The sequence below is a fragment of the Trachypithecus francoisi genome, unplaced genomic scaffold, assembly GCF_009764315.1.
Source record: "Trachypithecus francoisi isolate TF-2019V2 unplaced genomic scaffold, Tfra_2.0 Lachesis_group8, whole genome shotgun sequence".
NCBI lineage: Eukaryota > Metazoa > Chordata > Mammalia > Primates > Cercopithecidae > Trachypithecus > Trachypithecus francoisi.
Window position 1 is genome coordinate 106,872,302 of NW_022681473.1, and position 27,421 is coordinate 106,899,722.

The following is a 27,421-nucleotide window of genomic DNA, read 5'->3' on the forward strand; positions in this document are numbered from 1 at the left end:
TCACCATGTTGGCCAGGCCAGTCTTGAACTCCTGTCCTCAAGTGATCCACCCACCTCAGCTTCCCAAAGTGCTGGGATTACAGGCATGAGCCACCGCACCTGGCCAATTCCCCATATTAAACACCCTTTTTTTTTTTTTGAGACGGAGTCTTGCTTTGTTTCCCAAGCTGGAGTGCAGTGCCACGATTTTGGCTCATTGCAACCTCCACTTCCCAGGTTCAAGTGATTCTTCTGCCTCAGTCTCCTGAGTAGTTGGGACTATATGCATGTACCACCACGCCCAGCTAATTTTTGTATTATTGGTAGAGATGAGGTTTCACCATATTATTGGCCAGGCTAGTCTCAAACTCCTGACCACATGATCTGTCCGCCTCAGCCTCCCAAAGTTCTGGGATTACAGGCATGAGCCACCGTGCCAGGCTAAACACCCTTTGTTAGAAATAACTAGCATGGTTTCAGACTTCCTGACTGGAGCTTGGCTGACATAACTCCAAAATATTTCCTGAATCTGTCCATCTCTACTACTGCCACCCCAGTCACCTCTCACCCAGATTACTGCAATAGCTACGCTCCCTGAGACCACAACCAGACAGGTCTGGAGCCAGACAGCCTCAGGAAGGCAGCATTAACTGAAGAGAGACCCTTGGAAAATTAAATTCCAGCAGAAAAATGATTCCCCTCGACTGCCAATCTTGGAGGATTGGGGTTTCATTTTATTTCACAAAATTTGTTTGCTTTAACTACTCTTCATTTAATGCCCATTACTAAGCAAAGTTCCTGTGTCTCTGCCTTATGCTCAGTCTGCCTTTTCTCTTTCATATTAAATAGCAGAATAATCTGACAATATAATAGAGCATCTGATTTATAAAATTTTTACCAACTTTACGAATGAAAGAACACAATTCCATCCCTCTCACGAAAAGGAAATCTTTGAAGCTTTCCTCCCAATCCAAGCTCCATGGGTCTCAGAAATTCCAGTTCTTCTAACTCAAATCCCCGCAGTGGTACGGACGCATTAACTCGCCGGGGACAGCAATCTGAGGCAGGCGGGTTCATTAAACAAACATGTTCTGTGCCCTCTGGCAGGGGGCAGCAGGGCATGCACTGGCCCTGAGCCAAGCTGTGGCATAGGCAAGGACATCAAGTAGCTGACAACGATCTGTCCATCTCAGCTGGGGCAGAGGGGCCAGCTCGGCCTTGAAACAGCAGCTTGGGAGCTGTCTCAGCTGAAGGTTAATGTCTCCATGTCTCCAGCTTGGGAGGTGGAGTTGGATGAAGGAGTGAATGCTTTCTTGCCTTCAGCGAGGGCTTTAAAATGCTGCAAGGAAAGAGGAGAGGGAACACTGAGTATTAGGGATAGGCTAGTTGCTATATTTTAGCAAGAATTAATTTCTTTAAAATGACCCCCCTTTATTTCCTTCCTGCTTCCATTCATGAGGCCACTGGTTCTCCTGAAAGAATGAGTATCCTCTGTAGATCCTCAGCTAATTTCATCTAAGGCCCACATCTCTTACTTCCCCCCACCCTTTTTTCCTCCACTTTCCCCTTGAAAACCCCATCCCTGCCTCCTTTGTTCTCCTAGTTATGGGAAAGGGCAAAGGTAACTGGGCAGAGACATCCTACATCGCTATAGGATGCAATCACAGCAGGCTCAGAACAGTAGAAACTGTAGTGATCCTCTCTACAGCTTAAGTCAACCCCTGATGCTTGGCTCACCTGGGAGTTCTTGAATTCTGAGTAGAGGGAAAATAGCAGATGGAGGGACTGAATCCGACTCTTGTAGACAGGGATGTCTAGAATGGCTGAAATGAAGAAGAACTTCCAGGAACAGAACCAAACAAACTCTGGGAATCGGGGCACTTCTGTTTAGGATAGCCAAACCCCTGGCAGATGGGGTGTCACTATGACTTTGGGGGTTAAACACCCAGCAGGTAGTCACATAAGCCCAAACACCACCTTCGAGTGCTGCCAAAGAGCACAACGGGCTTAACGTGAAAGCTAAAACTCAAGATGCTACCTTCCCAGAGTAAACAAGCCTGTCCAAAAGCCTAGAGCGTCTCTAACCAGAGATGGGGACGAGGAAAGGAAGGAGGAACTCACCGCAGATCATGTCAATGTACTCTGCCAGGCTGCAATCAATCTCTGCTGTGGGCAGGCTTACCTGGAAGAGGCATGGGAAGGACCAAAGTCAAAAGGCTGGTGTCAGTGGTCCCAGAACCACTCTCTCTCTGAAGGAAAAGAGCTTCTAGCATAAGACACATGTTATGGGCTGAAATGTGTTCCCCTAAAATTCAGATATTGAGTTCCTAACTCCCTGTACTTCAGAATGTGACCATACTTGGAGATAACATCTTTAAAGAGATAATTACGTTAAAACAAGGTCATTAGGGTGGGCCTTAATCCAACATGACTGGTGTCCTTATAGGAAGAGGAAATCAGGACAGAGACACATAACAAAGGGAAGACCATGTGAAGACACAGACAGAAGATGGCCAAGGAGAGACCCCTCAGAAGAAATCACCCTTGGTGGGGCATGGCGGCTTCACGCCTGTAATACCAGCACTGTAGGAGGCTGAGGTGGGCAGATCGCCTGAGCCCAGGAGTTCGAGACCAGCCTGGGCAACATGGTGAAATTCCATCTCTACAAAAAAAATTAGCCAGGTGTGGTGCTGAGTATCTGTAGTCCCAGCTATTTGGGAGGCTGGGGTGGGAGGATCGCTTGAGTCCAGCAGGTTGAGGCCGCAGTGAGCTGAGATTGAGCTACTGCACTCCAGCCTGGGCACAGAGTAACACCCAAAAAAAAAAAAAAAAAAAAAGGAAGGAAAGAATGAAGGAAGAAAGGGAGGAAAAAAGGAGGGAGGGAGGGAGGGAGGGAGGAAAGGAAGGAAGGAAGGAAAATCAACCATGCCAACAAATTGATCTCAGACAGTATACTACTGGACTATTAGCCTCCAGAACTATGAAATAATACATTCCCGATGTCTAAGCCACTCAGTCTGTGGTACTTTGTTATGGCAGCCTAGCAAAATAATACAAAATGCTACTTTTCCCCCCGATCAGTATGGAATTAGTCATACATTTTACAGGTAAAATACACTGCCATACTCTTTTCCTGTGGGAATCTGTGCAAAAGAAACTGATACCAAGTTATGGGCAAGTATTAACAGTGATATATGCATGACTTGGTGTTATAATGCCTAATGATCCCAGGACACCATATGAACAGAGAAAATGGGCATGACATCTAACTCAGGTAACAGGCTCTGAATCTAAACAGAGAAACTAAAAAGTCACAGTGTGAACTTTTTAAACTACTGGTTTCTTAAAACTTCTTTTCTCTTTTTACAAAAAATGGAGTACATATAGTTCTGCAACTTGCTATGATTTGCTTTTTTCATTTAACAACATATCACTGTTATTTCTTCGTATTAGAGCAAAATAAGGTTAAATAATATTCCATTGCATAGTATTTCACTGAATGACTGTACTGCAACCTAGCTATTCAATCCCCTAATCAGACACCTTCCCCTCAACTACAGCTTCAAAATGCTCTGAGGAAAGCGACTATTTCCAAATTCTTTGCGTTTACAATCAATTCCTCATATGAAAAAAAAAATCTGTCTTCATAGAGCTTACATTTTACTCAGAAAGAACAAACTAAACAAATTAAGTCTATGGTACCTTAGAAGCTAAGTGTTATCAAGAAAAACCAGGGACAGAGGGCAGGGAATGCTGGGGAGCTGGTGCAGCAATTTCAACATGATGGCTAGGAAGGACCTGTTGGTCATCTTTGTTCAGTTTCCTTTTCTTTTTTGATACTTAAAAAAAATTTTTTTTTATTTTTTTATTTTTTTATTTTTTTATTTTTGAGACGGAGTCTCGCTGTGTCGCCCAGGCTGGAGTGCAGTGGCGCGATCTCGGCTCACTGCAAGCTCCGCCTCCCGGGTTCCCGCCATTCTCCCGCCTCAGCCTCCGAGTAGCTGGGACTACAGGCGCCCGCCACGTCGCCCGGCTAGTTTTTTGTATTTTTAGTAGAGACGGGGTTTCACCGTGTTAGCCAGGAGGGTCTCGATCTCCTGACCTCGTGATCCACCCACCTCGGCCTCCCAAAGTGCTGGGATTACAGGCTTGAGCCACCGCGCCCGGCCAAAAAAAATTTTTTTTTGAGATAGAGTCTTGCTTTGTTGCCCAGACTGGGGTGCAGAAGCATGATCTTGGCTCTCAGCAACCTCCATCTCCCGGATTCAAGTGATTCTCCTGTTGCAGCCTCCTGAGTAGCTGGGATTACAGATATGCGCCACCACCCCCAGTTAAGTTTTTTGTGTTTTCAATAGAGACAGGATCTCACCATGTTGGCCAGGCTGGTCTCAAACTCCAGACCTCAGGTGATCCACCCACCTCAGCCTCCCAAAGTGCTGGGATTACAGACATAAGCCACCGCGTCCAGCTCCTTTTACTTTTCTTTTTTTTTGTAGAGAAGAGTCTCCTATTGTTGCCCAGGCTGGTCCTGAACTCCTGGCCTCAAGTGATCGTCCCACCTCAGCCCCCCAAAGTGCTGGGATTACAGGCTGGGATTACAGGTATGAGCTACCATGCCTGGCCCAGTTTCCTTTTCTTATTAATATATAAGAGCTCTTTGCTTGGATAGTAATTTTTTCTATTACATACATACATAAAATATTTTTTCTCAGACTGCCACTGTCTTTTAACTTTGTTTATGGTATCTATTGGTATGTAGAACTTTTCATTTCTATGAGTTTAAACTGTCACATTTTCTCCATCATGACTTTTTTTTTTGACAGAATTTCGCTCTGTCACGAGGCTGGAGTGCAGTGACACGACCTCGGCTCACTGCAACCTCCGCCTCACGGTTCAAGCAATTCTCCTGGCTCAGCCTCCCGAGTAGCTGGGACTACAGGCATTAGCCACCACGCCTGGCTAATTTTTGTATTTTTAGTAGAGATGAGGTTTACCATGTTGGCCAGGATGGTCTCGATCTCTTGACTTCGTGATCCGCCCGCCTCGGTCTCCCAAACTGCTGGGATTACCGGAGTGAGCCACTGCGCCCAGCCTTTTTTTGTTGTTTTAATAGAGATGGATCTATGTTGCCCAGGCTGGTCTCAAACTCCTGGGCTCAAGCAGTCCTCCTATCTCAGCCTCCCACTCCATTACGACTTCTTGTTTTTTTGAGATGCAGCCTCGCTCTATTACCCAGGCTGGAGTGCAGTGGTGCAATCTTGGCTCACTGCAACTTCCGTGCCCCTCTCCACCCCCGGGTTCAAGTGGTTCTCCTGCCTCAGCCTCCCGAGTAGCTGGGATTACAGGTGCCCGCCACCACACCTGGCTAATTTTTGTATTGTTTTAGTAGAGACGGGGTTTCGCCATGTTGACCAGGCTGGTCCAAACTCGTGACCTCAGGTAATCCACCTGCCTTGGCCTCCCAAAGTGCTGGGATTACAGGTGTGAGCCATCACGTCTGGCCTAAGCCACCACGCCTGGCCTCAATATGACTTTTAAGTTTCTTTTACACTGAGAAACACCTAACACCTAACCATCCTAATAGAATTAAATTTCCCTAAGTTATAAGACACTTGAATTTTTTAAAAAGAGAGAATTAAATTTCTCCTATATTTTATTTCATTTATTTTTTCAGTCATGCTCCTTCTGTATCTCCTATATTTTATTATATTACTTACATGGCTTTATTTTTACATTAACTCTTTTTTTCCCTTCTTTTATTTATTTACTTATTATTATTTCTTCTTTTGGAGACAGGGTTTCCTTATGTTGCCCAGGGTGGTCCTGGGCTCAAGCAATCTTCAGGCCTCAGCCTCCCAAAATGATAGAACTACAGGTATGAGCCACTGTGCCCAACCCACATTAACTCTTTAATTCATCTGAAATTCACATACATATATGGTTGAGGCAGAAACCTAATTTAATTTTTTTTCAAATAGTCAATTGTCTCACTATACCCTCATTCTATCACCAATCATTTAAAAAACTATCTTTCTTGGCTGGGCGTGGTGGCACACGCCTATAATCCCAGCACTTTGGGAGGCGGAAGTGGGTAGATCATGAGGTCAGCAGTTCAAGACCAGCCTGGCCTACATGGTGAAACACTTTCTCTGCTAAAAATACAAAAATTAGCTGGGCACAGTGGCAGGCGCCTGTAATCCCAGCTACTTGGGAGGCTGAGGCAGGAGAAGTGCTTGAACCTGCACGGGGGCGAAGGATGCAGTGAGCCGAGATCGCACCACTGCACTCCAGTGAGCCGAGATCGCACCACTGCACTCCAGTGAGCCGAGATCGCACCACTGCACTCCAGTGAGCCGAGATCGCACCACTGCACTCCAGTGAGCCGAGATCGCACCACTGCACTCCAGTGAGCTGAGATCGCACCACTGCACTCCAGCCTGGGCAGCAGAGTGAGACTGTGTCTAAAAAAAAAAAATCTTTCTTTCTTATATATCAAATTACAATATATACAAGGGTTTCATGTGTTATCATTAAAAAGTTAATGAAATCTCAGCACTTGGGAGGCCAAGGCAGGCGGATCACTTCAGCTCAGGAGTTCAAGACCAAGACCAGCCTGGTCAACATGGTGAAACCCTTTCTCTACTAAAAATATAAAAATTAGCATGATGGCATGGTGATGAGCACCTGTAATCCCAGCTACTAGAAAGGTCGAGGCAGGAGAATCACTTGAATTGGGTGGTGGGGGTTGCAGTGAGCTGAGATCATGCCACTGCACTCCAGCCTGGGCGACAGAGTGAGACTCCATCTCAAAAAAAGAAAGTTGATCTCTGGGCGGAGTGGCTCGTGCCTGTAATCCCAGCACTTTGGGAGGCTGAGGCAGGAGGATTGCTTGAGAACAGGAGTTTGAGAACAGCCTGGGCAACAAAGCAAGACCTCATCTCTACCAAAAATTTAAAAACTGGCTGAGTGTGGTGGTGCATGCCTGTGGTCCCAGCTGCTGAGAAGGGTGAGGTGGGAGGATCGCTAGAGCCTGGGAGGTAGAGGCTGCAGTGAGCCATGATCATGCCACTGCACTGCAGCCTGGGAAGAGCAAGACCCTGTCTCCAAAAAAAAAAAAGAAAAAAAAAAAGAAAAAGTTGCCAATAGGCCAGGCACGGTGGCTCAAGCCAGCACTTTGGGAGGCCAAGACGGGCGGATCACGAGGTCAGGAGATCGAGACTATCCTGGCTAACACGGTGAAACCCCATCTCTACTAAAAAATACAAAAAACTAGCCGGGCGAGGTGGCAGGCGCCTGTAGTCCCAGCTACTCAGGAGGCTGAGGCAGGAGAATGGCGTAAACCCGGGAGGCAGAGCTTGCAGTGAGCTGAGATCCAGCCACTGCATTCCGGCCGGGCGATAGAGCGAGACTCCGCCTCAAAAAAAAAAAAAAAGGTTGCCAATAATAATAATGGGGGAAGAGAAAAAACACCGGGCCCTAGAGCGAATACCGTATTTTCTTATCTTACCTCCGGCTACCTTCCACTCACCTTGCCCAAAAGCTCTTCAAACTCTGGGGACCATTCCTGCATCAGTGTGTCAATGTCGGGCATGGGCCTAAAAGTATAAAGGTAACTATGAACAAGAAACACGAACTGATAATATCAGCAACCTCTGGATCAGCATATTCTAGGATGAAGGAGAGGTCTTCAATCTGGCACATCAGGAAGCCTTCAGGAGAACCTAGACTGGGCATACCAAAGTTACCCAGGCCTGGGGTTTGGAGGAGCTAGCTAAGTAATACTAGAGAAATTACAATCTTTATGTCTACAATCTCAGCTAGTAGTTGCCAGGATCCACAGGACCTCAGGTTGATCAAATATGTTCCCAGCCTCTGGGCCTCTTCTCAGGAGCAATAGTTCACAGGTGGTGAAGGTTACTATGTGTTACTGTTGTAAAGAATGTGGTATTTCTTACCTGGTATAGTGCACAGTCGCAGGGGGCTTAGAATGGTGTAATTCAGAGATGCTCTCAATCCACGTGTCAATGGCTTTGGGATTCTTTTCTGCATCTTCCAGGCTTTTTACTTTCATATGTTGCTAGGAGAAGAAGGAGAAAGCCTAGCTGATGGCACTGAAGTAGCTCTCTTGTTTTTACAGTGTTCTCATTATATCCGCTGTTGTTTCATATTCAGGCTTGCTGATGGCAGCCGCTGCCACATGAAACAGCAGTCAAATGAAGGGGATAGGAAACCCTGATAAAATCTGCTGAAGCCAGGCCAGGCATGGTGGCTCACACTTGTAATCCTAGCACTTTGGCTGTCTGAGGTGGGAGGATCACTTGAGACTAGGAGTTCAAGACCAGCCTGGAAAACACAGTGAGACCTTGTCTGTATTAAAAATTTTAAAATGAGTCAGACGTGGTGGTGTATGCCTATGGTCTCTGTTACTTTAGAGGCTGAGGTGGGAGCATTGCTTGAGCCCAGGCGTTTGAGGTTACAGTGAGCTACGATTGTGCCACTGCACTCTAGCCTGGGCAAGAGCGAGATCCTGTCTCAAAAAAAAAAAAAAAAAAAAAAAGCTGGGCGTGGTGGCTCATACCTGTAATCCCAGCACTTTGGGAGGCCAAGGTGAGCGGATCACGAGGTCAGGAGATTGACACCATCCTGGCTAACACGGTGAAACCCCATCTCTGCTAAAAATACAAAAAATTAGCTGGGCATGGAGGTGCGTGCCTGTAGTCCCAGCTACTCGGAGTCTGAGCCAGGAGAATGGTGTGAACCCTGGAGGCGGAGCTTGCAGTGAGCCGAGATCGGGCCACTGCACTCCAGCCTGGGCGACAAAGCAAGACTCCGTCTCAAAAAAAAAAAAAAAAGTAAAATGCAGTGGCTCACATCTGCAGTCCTAGCACTTTGGGAGGCTCAGGCAGGAGGATCACTTGAGATCAGCCTAGGCAACATAGGGAGAACTTTGCCTCTGCAAAATAAAAGTTGAAAAAAAAAAACACAAAAACCCTAGCCAGGCATGGTGGCACACACCTGTGGTCTGTCCCAGCTACTTTGGAGGCTAAAGTAGCAGGATTGCTTGGGCACAGGAGATCGAGGCTACAGTGAGCCACAATCACACCACTGCACTCCAGCCTGGGTGACAGAGTGAGACCCTGTCTTAAAAAAAATAATAATTTGCTGGAGCCATGGAAAGGGGACAGGTCAAAATGGCAGGACTGACCATAATGAAATACTATTTAGGCGGGACTTGGTGGCTCATTCTTATAACCCCAGCACTTTGGTGGCTCATGCCTATAATCCCAGCACCCGAGGTGGGTGGATTACCTGAGGTCGGGAGTTTGAGACCAGCCTGACCAACATGGAGAAACCCTGTCCCTACTAAAAATACAAAATTAGCTGGGCGTGGTGGCGCATGTCTGTAATCCCAGCTACTCAAGGCAGGAGGATTGTTTGAACCCTGGAGGCAGAGGTTGTGGTGAGCCAAGATTGCGCCACTGCACTCCAGCCTAGGCAATAAGAGTGAAACTGTCTCAAAAAAAATAAAATAAAATAAAATACCATTTCACATCTACTAGGATGGTTGAATAAAAAATACAAACAAAAAGTATTGGTGAGGATGTAGAGAAACTGGAACTCTCATTCACTGCTGGTGGGAATGTAAAATGGTACAGCCACTTTGGAAAACAGTTTGGTAGTTCTTCGAATGGCTAAACATAGAGTTTCCATATGGCCCAGCAATTCTACTCCTATGTATATACCCAACAGATAACAATATATACCCACACAAAAACTTGTATACAAATATTCAAAGCACTATTATTAATAAGAGTGGAAAGAACTAGAGAATGAATAAAGAAAATCTGGTAAATCCACACAGTGTATCTTATTCAGCCGTAATAAAGGAATGAAGTCATTACCAGGGTCTAGGAGGAAGTGGGAGAATGAGGAGTGAATATTAATGAGTATGAAGTTTCTTTTTGAGGTGATGAAATATTCTAAATTAGGTAGTGGTGACGGCTATAAAACTGTGATTATATTAAAATATGTTGTACAATTTAAAAGGCTAAACTTGCTGGTACAGAAATTATATATAAATAAAGCTGTCATTTAAAAAACAGGGCTGGCCAAAAGCGATCGCCATCTCTTTTGATAGGCAGTAAGTCAACTGTATGAGTGCCAGCAAGGCCTCCTCCGCTCTTGGACCCTCTCCAGCTGGGGCCTATACTAAGCTAGTATCTTACCGTGATGTTGTGCTGCTTAGAATTCTCTGTTAACCAGAGTGAGAGCACTGTAGGGTCTGACTGCTTTGTAGAAGGTTCATCCAATACCAACAGGCCAAGGTTGTCAGGCTTTCCATCAGGACGTGGGACCTGGTTAAGAAAAAGGTAAGAAAGCAGAAAGGAACATGTTTCCAGTAAGTTATAGAGGAAGAACTCTTCTGGTTCATCATTATTACTAGTATTAAAAGCATGCTTATCCTGCTGTACTCAATACCATCCAGAAAAAAATATATGATCCATAGCAGCTTAAACATAAACCTGTTGTCATAGATAATTAGGAAGCAAATACATGACAAACTGTTAATGTATAATGAGATATTCAGTATTACTTAAGAGCAATGAGTGTAAACTGGAGTTGAGAGCAAGGTTAAGAACTCCAATGAAATGAACATGACTAGCCAACGCTAGTCAAAGAAATTCGGGAAACTGTTAAGAGTAACGGGCATCAGAAGAAACACTTAAGGAGTCATTTTCAGTATGTACTGACTATACCTTTAAGAATGCATCAATATCCCCGACAGCTGGGATAAAATCAGGAATGAAAGGCTTCAGTTTGTGGTCCAGGTCAATCAACTGAGGTGTGTACCTAGGAGATATTGCCAAGGGAAGGTGGAGACAGTCAGAGAAAATTACTTTACTATTCAGGCTAAAAAAAATCTATGGAGAATGGCCCTGTTTCAGACTAGAGGTAGGAAAGGTTTGGGGCAAGGTAGGGATAGTGGGGTATGGTGGGAGGTCCTAGTACTCACCTACTGATGTACTGGAAGAGTTCCTTAATCTCAGCAGAAACTGGCAAATGCTCATAATCTGCAGGGTCATAGGCCCTGGGAAAAGGAAAATAGTTTGTTCAAGGTGGCCAGAGAAGAGCAGAGGTGGCAGGGTCCTAGGTGCTGCTGTGTTACTGACTATAGGGACATGATCCTAAACCTAGCTTCTGCCTCTCCAATATCTGCCTTTCCTGGTGGCTTGCAAGGCAACTTTAAGGTTGATCATACTTAACTCTCAATTATCTCTGACTCTGAAGGACAGAGGTGCAGAAAATCCAAAACATAATATTTTTTGATGTTAAAATGTAGCATAAATGGTTCACCCTTTTTTTAATGAAAGGATGACAAGAAAAGGTACAAGAGATTTTAGGGCTGGGCATGGTGGCTCACACCTGTAATCCCAGCACTTTGGGAGGCCAAGGCGGGCGGGATCACCTGAGGTCAGGAGTTCAAGACCAGCCTGGCCAACATGGTTGAAATCCTATCTACTGAAAATACAAAAATTAGCCAGGTGTGGTTGCACACACCTGTAGTCCCAGCTACTCAGGAGGCTGAGGCAGGAGAATCGCTTGAACCTGGGAGGCAGAGGTTGCGGTGAGTCAAGATAGTACCACTGCACTCCAGCCTGGATAACAGAGCAAGACTCTGTCTCAAAAAAAAAAAAAAAGAAAAAAAAAGAGAGAGATTTAAATATCTGACATGAAAATAGTTTGCACCAAGAAAAAAAGAAATTTTTATACAAGTGTTTTTAGCAGCGTTTTTTTTTTTTTTAAATATTTAATTAATTTATTTTTGAGACAGGGTCTCACTCTTGACCAGGTTGGAGTGCAGTAGCCCAATCATAGCTCATTGCAGTCTCAAACTCCTGGGCTCAAGTGATTCTCCTGCCTCAGCCTCCTGAGCAGCTGGGACTATAGGCACACACCAGCACGCTAGGCTCATTTTAAAAAAATTTTTGGGCAGCCAGGCACGGTGGCTCATGCCTGTAATCCCAGCACTTTGGGAGGCTGAAGTGGGCACATCACGAGGTCAGGAGATCGAGACCATCGTGGCTATCATGGTGAAACCCCGTCTCTACTAAAAATACAAAAGAGTTAGCTAGACATGGTGGTGGTTGCCTGTAGTTCCAGCACTTGGGAGGCTGAGGCAGGAGAATGCAGGAACCCAGGAGGCAGAGCTTGCAGTGAGCCGAGATCACACCACTGCGCTCCAGCCTGGGTGACATAGCAAGACTCCATCTCAAAAAAAAAAAAAAAATTTGGTAGAGACGAGGTCTTGCTATGTTGCCCAGGTTGGTCTTGAACTCTTGGCCTTAAGCAATCCTCCCACCTCAGCCTCCCAAAGTGCTGGGATTACAGGCTTCAGCCACCATGCCTGGCCACCACCTTTTAGATTTACTCAGCAAAATCTCATGTAATCACCAAGCCCACAAATGTTTCAGATAGTACAAGTGATACTATAGGACTGGATGAGGTAGTGGAGTCAGAAAGGGAGGAAAACTCATGTTGGGTTTCTGAGACATCTGAAAATCCTAAATATAGGAGATCAAAAGAGATGCTGGAATTTCACTTCTAACTGATGTCCTCCCACTCCAGTGTTTTGAAGGAGGTATTCTGAAGAACACCCTTGGCTTGGGTGTTCTTTCCTCACCCTTCCAGAGGGGCTCCGTGCTCTTCATCAACATCATCAGAATCAGAATCAGTTTCAGATGAATCATCATCATCATCGTCATCATCATTTTCACTAAAGCCCCGCTGAGGTGTCAATTGTGAGGTCTTTTTCTTCTCCTGAGATAGGGCAGGGCAGGCATAGAAAGCTTCAAGTAAAAAAATCAAACATACCTGTGCCCAGTTCTCTATTGCTCTAACCAATACCCCAACCACCTGGCACCTAATCACCAGAAAGAGAAGGGAGCACTTCCCAGAAGGGGCTTGAGAGCCTCCTTCTGCCCCTGCTCAGCTACAAATGGGGACTCCACTTGCTAGAACCATATTCCATTTCTCTACTTGAGGCTGGGGTATAAATTCCATCTAATTTTATCTACTGTACATATTACTCAGATCTTCAGGGCTCTGCATACACTTTAGACAGCTTCGGCCCAAAAAGCTATGGACTTTCAAAGAAGAGGATGGCAACTCTAGTTATTTTGGAAGAAAATCGGGGAAGATGAAGTGGGAATAGAAACTTTAGGGGTCTTAATACTCACAAAGACCATAGAGAGGAAATCTAGTACTTAATTTGCAAGACTGCCCAGCGTAAGCTGCTTGAAACTATCAAAAGAAGAAAGTTCAAAATTAACCTTGTGCCCATCTAACCAGCAGTTCCAGAGACTATGGACTTTCCATTTTTGTTCAGTGATATTTCTCTTCATGGAGTATCTGACCTATCCGTATTTCCCTTCCCTTACCCCATAAATTACATACAATGACTACACATTCTCTCTCAAGACAGCAGCTCTTCTGTCCTTGGCATTATAACCTACCTTTCTGTGCTTCTGGCTCTCTCTGTACCATCCCACCCTCTCAAGTCCATGAGAAGGGGTCTGGTGGCACTTGAGACTTTCAGGGGCAGGTGGAACAGGGTCCATGTCTTTGCCTCTGTGGCCTGGAACCTGTGGCATGCCCTCCCTTAGGACCTGAAGGATGACCAATTGGCCCCCTTTAAAAGTAGGTTTTCAAAACTTGGTTTCTATATACCACATGTCTTATACTGAGGTTAACACGTTAACACGTTTGATTCCAGTTGTTTAAAATTAATTTGTTTTTATGGTAAAGCAGCTATTGACACACAAAATTGTGACACGTTACAGGACACCAAAAACTGTTTTTGGTCACATTTTGCTCTAAGAATAACAAATTTATACATAGATAAAAGTATATTCTAATTTTTTTTTTTTTTTTTTTTTTTTTTGGAGACAGAGTCTCGCTGTGTCGCCCAGGCTGGAGTGCAGTGGCCGGATCTCAGCTCACTGCAAGCTCCGCCCCCGGGGTTTACGCCATTCTCCTGCCTCAGCCTCCCAAGTAGCTGGGACTACAGGCGCCCGTCACCTCGCCCGGCTATTTTTTTGTATTTTTTAGTAGAGACGGGGTTTCACCGTATTAGCCAGGATGGTCTCGATCTCCTGACCTCGTGATCCGCCCTTCTCGGCCTCCCAAAGTGCTGGGATTACAGGCTTGAGCCACCGCGCCCGGCCAAAAGTATATTCTAATTAAGCTGTAATATGCACGGCAGATAATGAAACACGGTTGCAGAATTTATTCAGTGACTATGCCTTATTAGTATATGATTGATAAGAACTTTCTAGAGCATTCTTTCTCAATTCAAGATTTGCCAAAATTATCCTTAGTCACATAGGAAGCAGTTTTAGCACAGGGAACTTTTAAAAATATTGTCAGCCCGGGGCGGTGGCTCACGCCTATAATCCCAGCACTTTGGGAGGCCAAAGCGGGTGGATCACGCGGTCAGGAGTTCGAGACCAGCCTGACCAACATGGTGAAACCCCGTCTCTACTAAAAATACAAAAATTAGCCAGGCGTGGTGGCACACGCCTATAATCCCAGCTACTCAGGAGGCTGAGGCAGGAAAATCGCTTGAACTGGGGAGGTGCAGGTTGCAGTGAGCTGAGATCGTGCCACTACACTCCAGCTTGGGCAACAGAGCGAGATGACTCTGTATCAAAACAAAACAAAACAAAACAAATCATTAAAATGCAGCCATCAGGCCAGGTGCAGTGGCTCACATCTGTAGTCTCAGCACTTTGGGAGGCTGAGGTGGGTGGATCACCTAAGGTCAGGAGTTCAAGACCAATATGGCCAACATGGTGAAACCCCCTCTCTACTAAAAATAAAAAAATTAGCCAGGCGAGTTGGTGCAGGCCTGTGGTCCCAGCTATTCAGGAGGCTGAGGCATGAGAATCACCTGAACCCAAGAGGCGGAGGTTGCAGTGAGCCAAGATCATTGCACTCCAGCCTGGGTGAAAGAGCGAGACTCCATCTCAAAAAAACAAAAACAAAACAAAACAAATCATTAAAATGCAGCCATCAGGCCAGGTGCAGTGGCTCACATCTGTAGTCTCAGCACTTTGGGAGGCTGAGGTGGGTGGATCACCTAAGGTCAGGAGTTCAAGACCAATATGGCCAACATGGTGAAACCCCCTCTCTACTAAAAATAAAAAAATTAGCCAGGCGAGTTGGTGCAGGCCTGTGGTCCCAGCTATTCAGGAGGCTGAGGCATGAGAATCACCTGAACCCAAGAGGCGGAGGTTGCAGTGAGCCAAGATCATTGCACTCCAGCCTGGGTGAAAGAGCGAGACTCCATCTCAAAAAAACAAAAACAAAAAAAAACAAATCATTAAAATGCAGCCATCAGGCCAGGTGCAGTGGCTCACATCTGTAGTCTCAGCACTTTGGGAGGCTGAGGTGGGTGGATCACCTAAGGTCAGGAGTTCAAGACCAATATGGCCAACATGGTGAAACCCCCTCTCTACTAAAAATAAAAAAATTAGCCAGGCGAGTTGGTGCAGGCCTGTGGTCCCAGCTATTCAGGAGGCTGAGGCATGAGAATCACCTGAACCCAAGAGGCGGAGGTTGCAGTGAGCCAAGATCATTGCACTCCAGCCTGGGTGAAAGAGCGAGACTCCATCTCAAAAAAACAAAAACAAAAACAAAAAAAACAGGCTGGGCACAGTGGCTCATGCCTGTAATCCCAGCACTTTGGGAGGCCGAGGCAGGTGGATTGCCTGAGGTCAGGAGTTCAAGACCAGCCTGACCAACATGGTGAAATCCTGTCTCTACTAAAAATACAAAAATGTGTCAGGCATGGTGAACCTGTAATCCCAGCCACTCAGGAGGTTGAGGCAGGAGAAACACTTGAACCTGGGAAGCAGAGATTGCAGTGAGCCAAGCAACAAGAGTGAAACTCCGTCTCAAAACAAAACAAAACAAAACAACATAACCTTTGGATAATGTGCTAAGGCTAAACATAAATGGTTGTTTTTTGTTTTTTTTTTTCGAGATGGAGTTTCGCTCTTTTATTTTATTTTATTTTTTTTTTTGAGACAGAGTCTCGCTCTGTCGCCCAGGCTGGAGTACAATGGCACGATCTTGGCTCACAGAAACCTCCGCCTCCCGAGTTCAAGTGATTCTCCTGCCTCAGCCTCCCGAGTAGCTAGGATTACAGGCACCCATCACCACGCCCAGCTAATTTTTTGTATTTTTAGCAGAGACGGGGTTTCGCCATGTTGGGCAGGCTGGTCTCAAACTCCTGACCTCAGGTGATCCGCCCGCCTCGGCCTCCCAAAGTGCTGGGATTACAGGATTGAGCCACCGCGCCCGGCCAACACAAATGGTTTTTAAGAAATCGCATGTACAACTCTAAGGTCCTACATGTTTCTAGAGAGATGGGCATCTTGCCATCTTTCTTTCAGAAGCAGGGTGGTTCTCTAGGTTCACAGAATAACAGCAGCCAATATCTGGGTCTTAAGACCTCAAAATTAAAATCTCTTTCACAAAATACTGACAGTATCACAAGTATCGATAATGAAAAAATGCCTAGACTAATAATTTCAAACTCATTTTAGCATAAAATTACCCGGACTGCTTCCTAAAACATATAAATTCCCAGGCTTTTACTTTTGAGATTCTGGGGTGGGACCAGGAATCTGTATATTTTATTTTATTTATTTATTTATTTATTTTTTTTTTTTTGAGACAGAGTCTGGCTCTGTCTCCCAGGCTGGAGTGCAGTGGCCGGATCTCAGCTCACTGCAAGCTCCGCCTCCCGGGTTTACGCCATTCTCCTGCCTCAGCCTCCCGAGTAGCTGGGACTACAGGCGCCCGCCACCTCGCCCGCTAGTTTTTTGTATCTTTTAGTAGAGACGGGGTTTCACCTTGTTAGCCAGGATGGTCTCGATCTCCTGACCTTGTGATCCGCCCGTCTCGGCCTCCCAAAGTGCTGGGATTACAGGCTTGAGCCACCGCGCCCGGCCTATTTATTTATTTATTTATTTATTTTTTTTTTTTTTTTTTTTTTTTTTTGAGACGGAGTCTCGCTCTGTCGCCCGGGCTGGAGTGCAGTGGCCGGATCTCAGCTCACTGCACGCTCCGCCTTCCGGGTTTACGCCATTCTCCTGCCTCAGCCTCCCGAGTAGCTGGGACTACAGACACCCGCCACCTCGCCCGGCTAGCTTTTTGTATTTTTTTTAGTAGAGACGGGGTTTCACCATGTTAGCCAGGATGGTCTCGATCTTCTGACCTCGGGTAATCCGCCTGCCTCGGCCTCCCAAAGTGCTGGGATTACAGGCTTGAGCCACCGCGCCCGGCCTATTTATTTATTTTTGAGACAGAGTTTCGCTCTTGTTGCGCAGGCTGGAGTGCAATAGCACGATCTCGGCTCACCACAACCTCCACCTCCTGGGTTCAAGTGATTCTACTGCCTCAGCCTCTCAAGCAGCTGGGATTACAGGCATGCGCCACCACATCTGGCTAATTTTGTATTTTTAGTTGAGACGAGGTTTCTCCATGTTGGTCAGGCTGGTCTTGAACTCCTGACCTCAGGTGATCCACCCGCCTCGGCCTCCCAAAGTGCTGGGATTACATGTGTGAGCCACTGCACCCAGCCAGGAATCTGTATATTTAAAAATAAGTATCTCAGTTGAGTCTTATCATCAAGAAAGTTTGTGAAACACTGGCCTACATTACATGAAATTCCTCACCAAAGTCAATTGTAATAGTAGGCTTTATTCCTGAAGAAGGGTCAAAATCTCAAGGTTCTTTGTAACTGATTTTCCTCCATGAGCTCAAAGGTCCCCATCCACTGAAGGTGAGTGTTCAAGAAATGTTTAGCATTAAACTGGTGTAATCTCTAACTACTAAAAACCCAAAGCAAAAATTCTACAAGAAGCTGTGAGTATTACTGTACCTTGTTATTTTCCTCTTCATACTCATCACTGCTGTTATCAGCCATAGCCTTGTTAGGAAGATGGGCAGAATGAGGAAGTCCTTAGAAAAAAAAGTTTTTCCTTTAGATTATTGTTAAAATGATTTTTAAAGACAAATATTTTTTAGTTTGTAGCATTTTATGCTCTAACCATTTTATAAAACAAAGTTTATTGGAACATCTAACTAAAAAGACAGGAGACAGAATTCTAGTCATGGCTCTGCCAATTCAATTCAAGATATATTTACTAAATATTACTATGCTTAAAGCATTGGGTTAGATATTATACTAATCAAATTATCGGCCATTACATAAATAATATAAACTCTGGCCAGAGGCAGTGGCTCATGCCTATAATCTCAACACTTTGGGAAGGGGAGGCAGGAGGATCACTTGAGCCCAAGAGTTTGAGCCTAGCCTGAAAAATATGGCAAGATCCCATCTACAAAAAAAGAAGAAAAAAAAATTAGCTGAGTGTGATGGTGTGCGCCTGTGGTCCCAGTTACTCGGGAGGCTAAAGCAGGAGGTCTGCTTAAACCCAGGAGTTTTAGGAGTTTGAGGCTGCGGTAAGCAGTGTCCAGTGTTCATGCCACTGCACTCCAGCCTGAGCAACAGAGTGAGAGCCTGTCTCAAAAAAAAAAAGACAAAGAAAAAAATATACACTCTGCCCTTAGTTTACACTAGTAAAGCACAGACTGCTGAATTTATACTAAGAGTGGGTTTGAAGACAAATTACTTAAAATGATTTTGCCTTTCCACCCCCTAGTGCTGCTGTGCCTGCAGGTCTCTGTCGAGCCGTGGACGCGGGTCTCTGTTCCGCAGGATGAGGTTTGTTAAAGCTGTTAAGAATAAGGCCTACTCTAACAGATATCAAGTGAAATTTAGAAGACGAGTGGGTAAAATTGATTACTATCCTCAGAAACACTTGGTGATACAGGATAAAAATAAATACAACACACCCAAATACAGATGATAGTTCGTGTAACAAACAGAGATATCATTTGTCAGACTACTTATGCCCATATAGAGGGGGATACAGTCTGTGCAGCATATGCACAAAAACTGCCAAAATATGGTGTGAAGGTTGGCCTGACAAATGCTGCTGCAGCGTATTGTACTGGCCCGCTGCTGGCCCACAGGCTTCTCAATAGGTTTGGCATGAACAAGATCTATGAAGGCCAAGTGGAGGAGACTGGCAATGAATACAGTGTGGAAAGCATTGATGGTCAGCCAGGGGCCTCTACCTGCTATTTGGATGCAGGCCTTGCCAGAACTATCACTGGCAATAAAGTTTTTGGCGCCCTGAAGGGAGCTGTGGATGGAGGCTTGTCTATCCCTCACAGTACCAAATGATTCCCTGGTTATGATTCTGAAAGCAAAGAATTTAATGCAGAAGTACACCAGAAGTACATCATGGGACAGAATGTTGCAGATAATATGCGCTACTTAATGGAAGATGATGATGATGCCTACAAGAACCAGTTATCTCAATACAAAAAGAACAGCGTAACACCAGACATGATGGAGGAGATGTATAAGAAAGCTCATGATGCTGTACAAGAGAATCCAGTCTATGAAAATAAGTCCAAGGAAGAAGTTAAAAAGCAGAGGTGGAACTGTCCCAAAATGTCCATTGCTCAGAAAAAACATTGGGTAGCTCAAAAGAAGGCAAGCTTCCTCAGAGCTCAGGAGCAGGCTGCTGAGAGTGAAATCAAACAATTTTCTATAAAGATTTTTCAGATAAAGACAATAAACTTATGGACAGAAAAAAAAAAAGATTTAACCTCTTTCAGTCTCAGTATTCCCACCTCTAAATGGGTCACTAATATTTCTCACCCAGGCCCCTTATAAGGATCAAATGAAAAAATTTATGTGCAAGGAACTGACCCAGGGCCTGGCAAATAATAGTCACAAGTTTGAATCTGAATCAGTAAGCAAAGATAAGAGCAACTTTTAAATACTCTGAACAATTAAAAGTATAATTAAGGCCAGGCGTGGTGGCTCACACCTGTAATCCCGGCACTCTAAGAGGTGGAGGTAGGCAGATTGTTTGAGCCTAGGAGTTCAAAACCAGCCTGGGCAACACGGTGAAACCCTGTCTCTACAAAAAATACAAAAATTAGGCCAGGCATGGTGGCTCATGCCTGTAATCCCAGCACTTTGGAAGGCTGAGGCGGGTGGATCACCTGAGGTCAGGAGTTCCGAGACCAGCCTGGCCAACAGGGTGAAATCCCGTCTCTACTAAAAATACAAAAAAATTAGCCGGGCATGGTAGCACACTCCTATAATCTCAGCTACTCGGGACGCTGAGGCAGGAGAATTGCTTGAACCTGGGAGGTGGAGGTTGCAGTGAGCCGAGATCATGTCACTGCACTCCAGCCTAGGTGACAGAGCAAGACTCCATCTCAAAAAAAAAAAAATTAGCTGGACATGGGGGCATGGGCTGGAAGTCCCAACTACTGGGGGATCTGAGGCAGGAGGGCTGCATGAGCCCAGGAGGTCGAGGCTGCAGTGAGCCATGATCGTGCTACTGCACTCCACCCTGGGTGACAGAGCAAAACTCTGTCTCTACAAATAAAAAATTAAATTAAAATAAAAGTATAGGCCAGGCGCGGTGGCTCACACCTGTAATCCCAGCGCTTTGGGAGGCCGAGGCGGGTGGATCACGAGGTCAGGAGATCGAGACCATCCTGGCTAACATGGTGAAACCCCGTCTCTACTAAAAATACAAAAAAATTAGCCGGGTGTGGTGTTGGGTGCCTGTAGTCCCAGCTACTCGGGAGGTTGAGGCAGGAGAATGGCGTGAACCTGGGAGGTGGAGCTTGCAGTGAGCCGAGATGGTGCCACTGTACTCCAGCCTGGGCGACAGAGCAAGACTCTGACTCAAAAAATAAATAAATAAATAAATAAAAGCGTTATTAGATGTAAGGCATTAACTGGAATGAAAACATGATAAATGATTTCTATATCAAAGAAATACAAATTAAACACTATTTTTTTGTTTACTAAATTCGCCCAAACTAAAACCAAATTATAATATCTGCAGCTGTCAAGAGCACAAACATGCTCAAGTCAAAAACCTAGGTGGCTAGGTCCCAAAGAATTGAAAACAGGGACTCAAATGGACACTTGTACACCTCTGTTCATAGTAGCGCTGTTCACAATAGCCAAAACATGAAAACAACCTGAATGTCCATTAACAGATGAATGAATTAAAAAAATGTGGCATAGGCCAGGAAAACAACCTGAGTGTCCATTAACAGATGAATGAATTAAAAAAACGTGGCATAGGCTAGGCGCGGTGGCTCACGCCTGTAATCTCAGCACTTTGGGAGGCCAAGGTAGGTGGATCACAAGGTCAGGAGATCAAGACCATCCTGGCCAATGTGGTAAAACCCCATCTCTACTAAAAATACAAAAAAATTAGCTGGGTGTGGTGGTGTGCACCTGTAGTCCCAGCTACTCAGGAGGCCGAGGCAGGAGAATCGCTTGAACCTGGGAGGTGTAGGTTGCAGTGAGCTGAGATCATGCCACTGCACTCCAGCCTGGGTGACAGAGCGAGACTCAGTCTCAAAAAAAGAAAAAAAAAAAAAAAAAAGTGGCATATACATGCAATGGAATATTAGCTTTAAAAAAGAAAGTCTACATTCTATACAGATGAACCTTAAAAACATCACAGTAAGTGAAGTAAGTCAGCCACAAAAGGATAAATACAGCATGACTTCACTTACGTGGTTCCCAGAACAAGCAAACTCATAGAGACAGTAGAATAATGGTTACCAGGGAAGAGTGGAAGCAAGCAATCAGGAGCTATTGTTTAAAGGGTATGGAGTTTCTGTTCGGGATGATCTGGAAATAGTAGTGATGGTCATACAACATTGTGAATGTACTTAATATTATTTAATTGCACACTTAAAAATTGTTAAAATGGCAAATTTTATGTTATGCATATTTTACCACAATAAACAAACAGAAACCCTGGATGTCATCCTTGATTCCTAACTCGAGTCAAATCCAATCCATCAGCAAGTCTTAGTGATTCTACGACAATCTGTCTTGTACTATATTTGCCTCTTTTCTTTATTCTCAACTTCCTCACTAGAGGTCAAGCCACTATCATCTCAACTCAGGCATCGCAACAGTTCATTCCACACACGACAGCAACACAGCCTCCAAAGCTCTGCTTATTATGCTTCCTGCCCTACCTCTCTGATCTGACCATATCATACAGTAGAGTCCCCTCTACCGTAAACTGGTCTCTTTCAGGTCCTCAAACTAAGCCAAGTTCCTTCAGGCTTCAAGGTTTTTCACATCTCACATACTGTTTCCTCTTCCTGGTCTACTTTTCCTCAGTGTCTGGATCCCTGCCATCTATCAGTCTTACACGTCACCCCTTTAGATCTTCCCTGACCACCCTATCAAAAGTGGGTCTCTGGCCGGGAGTGGTGGCTCATGCCTGTAATTCCAGCACTTCGGGATGCTGAGGCAGGCAGATCAGTTGGGGTCAGGAGTTCAAGACCAGCCTGGCCAACATGGTGAAATCCCGTCTCTACTAAAAGTACAAAAGTTAGCTGGGTGTGGTAATCTCAGCTACTCGGGAAGCTGAGGAAGGAGAATCACTTGAACCCAGGAGGCGGAGGTTGCAGTGAGCCAAGATCGCACCACTGCACTCCAGCCTGGGTGACAGAGTGAGACTCCGTCTCAAAAAAATAAAAATAAAAATAAAAATAAAAAAAAGTAGGTATCCTTCCTCACTGTTATTCTCCTTAACAGAAACAATCTGCCTCCATCAGTGTGCACTTACCACATTTGGAATGTGTTTACTCATTTGTCATCTGCCTCCCATGATTACAAGCATCAGGATGGCAAGGACATTGTGTCATTTAACACTATTTACCCAAGTGCCAGGCATAAGGCTGGCACACAGTAGGCATTTTTAAATGCTTGTTGGCCAGGCACGATGGGTCACACCTGTAATCCCAGCACTTTGGGAGTTACGGGTGGAAGGACTACTTGAAGCTAGGAGTTCAAGATCAGCCTTGGTAACACAGCAAGACCTCATCTCTATAAAATTAAGGAAAAAATTGTTGAATAAATAAATGGTGTTCAGCCCGTTAAAAACATTACACTGTGATTTTGGTTGGGGTTGCAGTCTAAGGGGAGGTTATGAAGCATCTTCAAAGCTGGGAAAAACATGTTAAAAAAAAAAAACAGAACAGTGAATTCCTGGTAGACAGTGAGCAACGCAGTAATATGAAGTAAATGGTGAGAGGGCTGAATTGGGGGAAGATCCTGTAATTTGGAAGGCTATGATTTCTCCCCCTTAACTAGTTAGAAAACAAACAATGGCAAGTGAAGAAACTTGACTCTGAAAGTCAACATTTGCTATTATAAAATAAGAACTTCTTGAAGACAACTGTGAATCCATCCTGCTCTTTGAGTACCATTTCTCTTCTTTCCTCTCTTACCTTGGTGTCTTGGGGTTCGAGTATAAATACTTGCAACCTCTTCAGAGTCGTTAATCTCTAGACGTTCATCATATGTCTGGTTTTCAACAACCTTGGTCTAAGCAAAAGGAGACATGATTACATAGTTCCTATCATGGGACATCAAGCACTCTGCCAGGAGGTATATTCCAAACCAGCATTGGCTCCTCTTCCTTACTCAAGAAACTAGTTTTTCATAAAACCGTCACCCCATCCAAACTTTCCTTAAGGTTTCCTGGCCCTCAGTCAAGCAGTTAAGTCATTCTGTTGCAGCCCGTATTTAGGAACTGCTGGCAGTCTGGCTGAGGAACGAGGGAATCGTGGAGGGAAAGAAAGCCAACTTCTGCAGCTTCCCAAAGATGTACTGTACCATCACACGCGACGGCAGAACACTATTCGTCGTATGTAGATGGCCAAGGCTGTTGAGGTTTCTCAGGGGAGGCTGTAGAGGTTCCAGAAAGAGTTCTGTCTCTGGAGCCACCTCTGGGGTGGGGTGGGGTGGGGTGGGGTGAGACAGGGTGGGGTGGGAGAGTCCCGGAAGAGAAGGGAAACTCCAGTCTCTCGGTCCCATCCAATAATCAGAAAAGCATCACCTCCAGTTTCACCCTTATCTTGCAGATAGGATCCCACCTAAGTTTCTTGGTGAATAAAGGAAGCAGGACGGTTAGTGGTGAGCTGACGAAGGAACAGTTACCACGGAGATGGGAAGAGGTAACCGGGAATGGGGTAAAGGGGAGTCCTCTTAAGCCTCTCTAGAAAAACAGTTCCCTTTTTGCTGGGGTGAGTACTAATTACCTGTAGCCCTTCTGAATCCGTCTCCTCTATAATGGAAAGAACCCCAGCCTAGGGCTGGGGTCCCACTCCAGTCTCAAAGCCAGGCCACTTTACGATTCCACGCCAAGCAACCAGCCTGTTGTCAGTCGCTAGGCAAAAAGATAATTTTTAAAATTCGCGAGACTTGCTTCCACTCTCGTGAGACCTCCTGCACGTTACGCCTCACCCGCGAAGGCTCTCTGCGCAGGAAGAAGATCAAGGGGGGCACGGATAAAGCCTCTCTGGGCGGCCAAGTCGCCTGTTTGTCTATGGTTTCAGTAAATGCGTCTGTTACGGCATCTAGCGGCTGCGGGTGGCAACGCCGGTTGATAAATTTCGGTCTGGTATAGAGTTAGCCCTCCAATCTGGAAACAGGGTATGCGTTTGTTCCCCTAGGACAACAATCTCTGGGGTTGCAGTTCCTCCCAGATCAGTCTTACAGGAATGTAGACACACTCTCCAGGGGAAATTCCGCAGCACTCTGTACGTCCTTTTCTAGCACTATATTACATTGTAGTCTTTCCCCTCCACAGGGTGCCATGGCATGGGACATACTTACAGTAATAAATTATTCCTTGTGTATCTGAGGTTCAAATTTTACTCTGTGTCCTGTCTTTCTTATTTGCTAAAGAAGACTGTGAACTTATTTAAAGCAGGATCTGTGTCTAATTAATTTTTAAACTTTGTAACACCAGTACATTGCAGAAATTAGACACTAACAATGCTCATCGGGTGGATGAATCGAGGAATGAGTGAATGGAGACGTAAGGAACAAGTATTTCCAAACTGTGGACATAATTAATTTGGGAAGTCAGGGAGAGAGAAACATAAAATATTGGAGGCCGGGTGTGGTGGCTTATGCTTGTAATCCCAGCACTTCAGGAGGCAGAGGCGGGAGGATTGCTTGAGTTCAGGAGTTTGAGACCAGCTAGAGCAACATAGCGTGAACCGCCCCTCTCCACTCTATTAAAAATAAAAATTAAAAATTAAAAAAAATTAGCCAGGTGTGGTGGCACACGCCTGTAGTGCTAGCCACTCAGGAGGCTGAAGCAGGAGGATTGCTTGAGCCAGGGAGGCAGAGGTTGCAGTGAACCGAGATTGGACCACTGCATTCACTCCAGCCTGGGCAACAGATTGAGACCCCATCTCAAATATAAATAATGAATCATAATAATAATTTTTTGGCCGGGCACAGTGGCTCACACCTGTAATCCCAGCACTTTGGGAGGCCAAGGCAGGTGGATCACAAGGTTAGGAGTTCGAGACCAGCCTGACCAACATGGTGAAACCCCCCCCATCTCTACTAAAAATACAAAAATTAGCTGGGCGTGGTGGTGCGCACCTGTCATCCCAGCTACTCGGGAGGCTGAGGCAGGAAAATTGCTTGAATCCGGGAGGCAGAGGTTGTGGTGAGCCAAGATTGCGCCACTGCACTCCAGCCTGGGCAACAGAGTGAGACTCCATCTCAAAATAATAATAATAAATTTTTAAAAGAAAATAGTATTGGAAATTTGATCCTGAAAATCTGCCAGAGGAAAACAAGGAAAGCGGCTTTAAAAAATGAGAGACACCTTTTCTGGAATACTGATAGTTAAAAATGGAACTGCATTAAAAAAAATTTTGTGATGTGTTTTGCTCGTAATAGTGGATATGTAATGTGGAGTACTTACTATGTAGGAGTACTTAGATTTGTTGCAGGGGAGCACTTAGATTATATCATCTAATTTACTTCACAACCTTATGAGATAGATGTTACTGCCAATTTACAGATTAGGTAATTGAGGCTTAGACAGTTAAAGTAATTTGCCTGAAGTCACTCAGCTAATAAGTCCCGAAAACAGCAGCCAAACATAGGTCAGTCTGATTCCTAAGTCTCTGCTTTTAACCATTGTAATATACTGCCACTATGGGACTCCTCGAGAAGCATACTTACAAGGTTGATTTTTCTTTTGCGGTTTAATTCAGTTACGGTTATATTTCCGAAGAATCAGCATCAGTTGGTCTTGCACAGCTTCTGAGATCCAAGTCGGAAGACCTGGAAGGTGCCACAATAAGGCAATAGTTTCTAACAGGATTTTTACTTTTCTAAAACAATAAGAATTTGTTCCATCTTTCTTAAAACATGTCTGCTTTTTGTAACAAAAATTAAAATTGCGCCAGGCGAGATGGCTCATGCCTGTAATACTAGCACTTTGGGAGGCCGAGGCGGGTGGATCACCTGAGGTCAGGAGTTCAAGACCAGCTTGACCAACATGGGGAAACCCTCGTCTCTACTAAAAATACAAAAATTAGCCAGGTGCAGTGGTGCACGCCTGTAATCCTAGCTACTTGGGAGGCTGAGACAGGAGAATCGCTTGAACCCGGGAGGCACAGGTTGCAGTGAGTTGAGATGGCACCACTGCACTCTAGCCTGGGCAACAGAGCAAGATTCCATCTCAAAATAAATTAATAAATAATAAATAATAAATAAATAAAAATTTACCCCAGAAATGTGTACAGTTGTTATCTTTTTTAGGACATTTCATCATCCCCTAAAGAAAGCTTGTACCCATTGACACTTTTTTTTTTTTTTGAGACAGGGTCTCACTCTGTTGCCCAGGCTGGAATACAGGGGTGAGACTTCAGCTCACTGCAATCTCTGCCTGCCGGGTTCAAGCGATTCTCCCGCCGAGTAGCTGGGACTATAGGTATGGGCCACCACGCCCAGCTAATTTTTATATTTTTAGTAGACATGGGGTTTCACCATGTTGGTCAGGCTGGTCTGGAATTCCTGACCTCAGGTGACCCGCCTACCTTGGCCTCCCAAAATGCTGGGATTATAGGTGTGAGCCACCATGCCTGGCCAATGTGTACAGTTATTATGTGTCAATCAAAAAATTTAAAAATAGGCCAGGCGCTGTGGCTCACGCCTGTAATCCCAGCACTCTGGGAGACCGAGGCTGGCGGATCACCTGAGGTTAGGAGTTCAAGACCAGCCTGGCCATGGTGAAACCTCATCTCTACTATAAATACAAAAAATTAGCCAGGTGTGGTGGTGCACGCCTGTAATCCCAGCTACTCAGGAGGCTAGGGCAGGAGAATCACTTGAACCCAGGAGGCAGAGGTTGCAGTGAGCCCAGATTGTACCATTGCACTCCAGCCCGGGCAACAAAAGTGAAACTCCGTCTCAAAAAAA

General features: G+C 45.1%; 1 protein-coding gene and 1 pseudogene across 5 annotated transcripts; one reads left to right on the forward strand and one right to left on the reverse strand.

The window, feature by feature from the left end:
• Positions 1-696: 696 nt before the first annotated feature.
• Positions 697-24,511, reverse strand: IFT46 (intraflagellar transport 46). 5 transcript variants are annotated; one of them, XM_033207354.1, is made up of 13 exons: positions 24,229-24,511; positions 23,416-23,512; positions 17,930-18,009; positions 13,494-13,646; positions 12,662-12,798; positions 10,994-11,068; positions 10,737-10,830; positions 10,206-10,334; positions 7,935-8,056; positions 7,508-7,574; positions 2,101-2,161; positions 1,717-1,844; positions 697-1,318 (listed from the first exon to the last, which is right to left on the reverse strand). In XM_033207354.1, the coding sequence occupies exons 3-13, from the start codon at positions 17,972-17,974 to the stop codon at positions 1,223-1,225; spliced, it is 1,107 nt and encodes a 368-aa protein (XP_033063245.1). In that variant the 5' UTR covers positions 17,975-18,009; positions 23,416-23,512; positions 24,229-24,511; the 3' UTR covers positions 697-1,222. The 5 variants fall into 5 exon arrangements, with proteins under 5 accessions (XP_033063245.1, XP_033063248.1, XP_033063247.1 ...); XM_033207357.1 differs by lacking the exon at positions 13,494-13,646 and adding an exon at positions 13,218-13,281 and having other exon boundaries at positions 24,229-24,461; XM_033207355.1 differs by having other exon boundaries at positions 850-1,318; positions 1,717-1,802.
• LOC117081443 lies at positions 18,754-19,345 on the forward strand (annotated as a pseudogene).
• Positions 24,512-27,421: the final 2,910 nt, after the last annotated feature.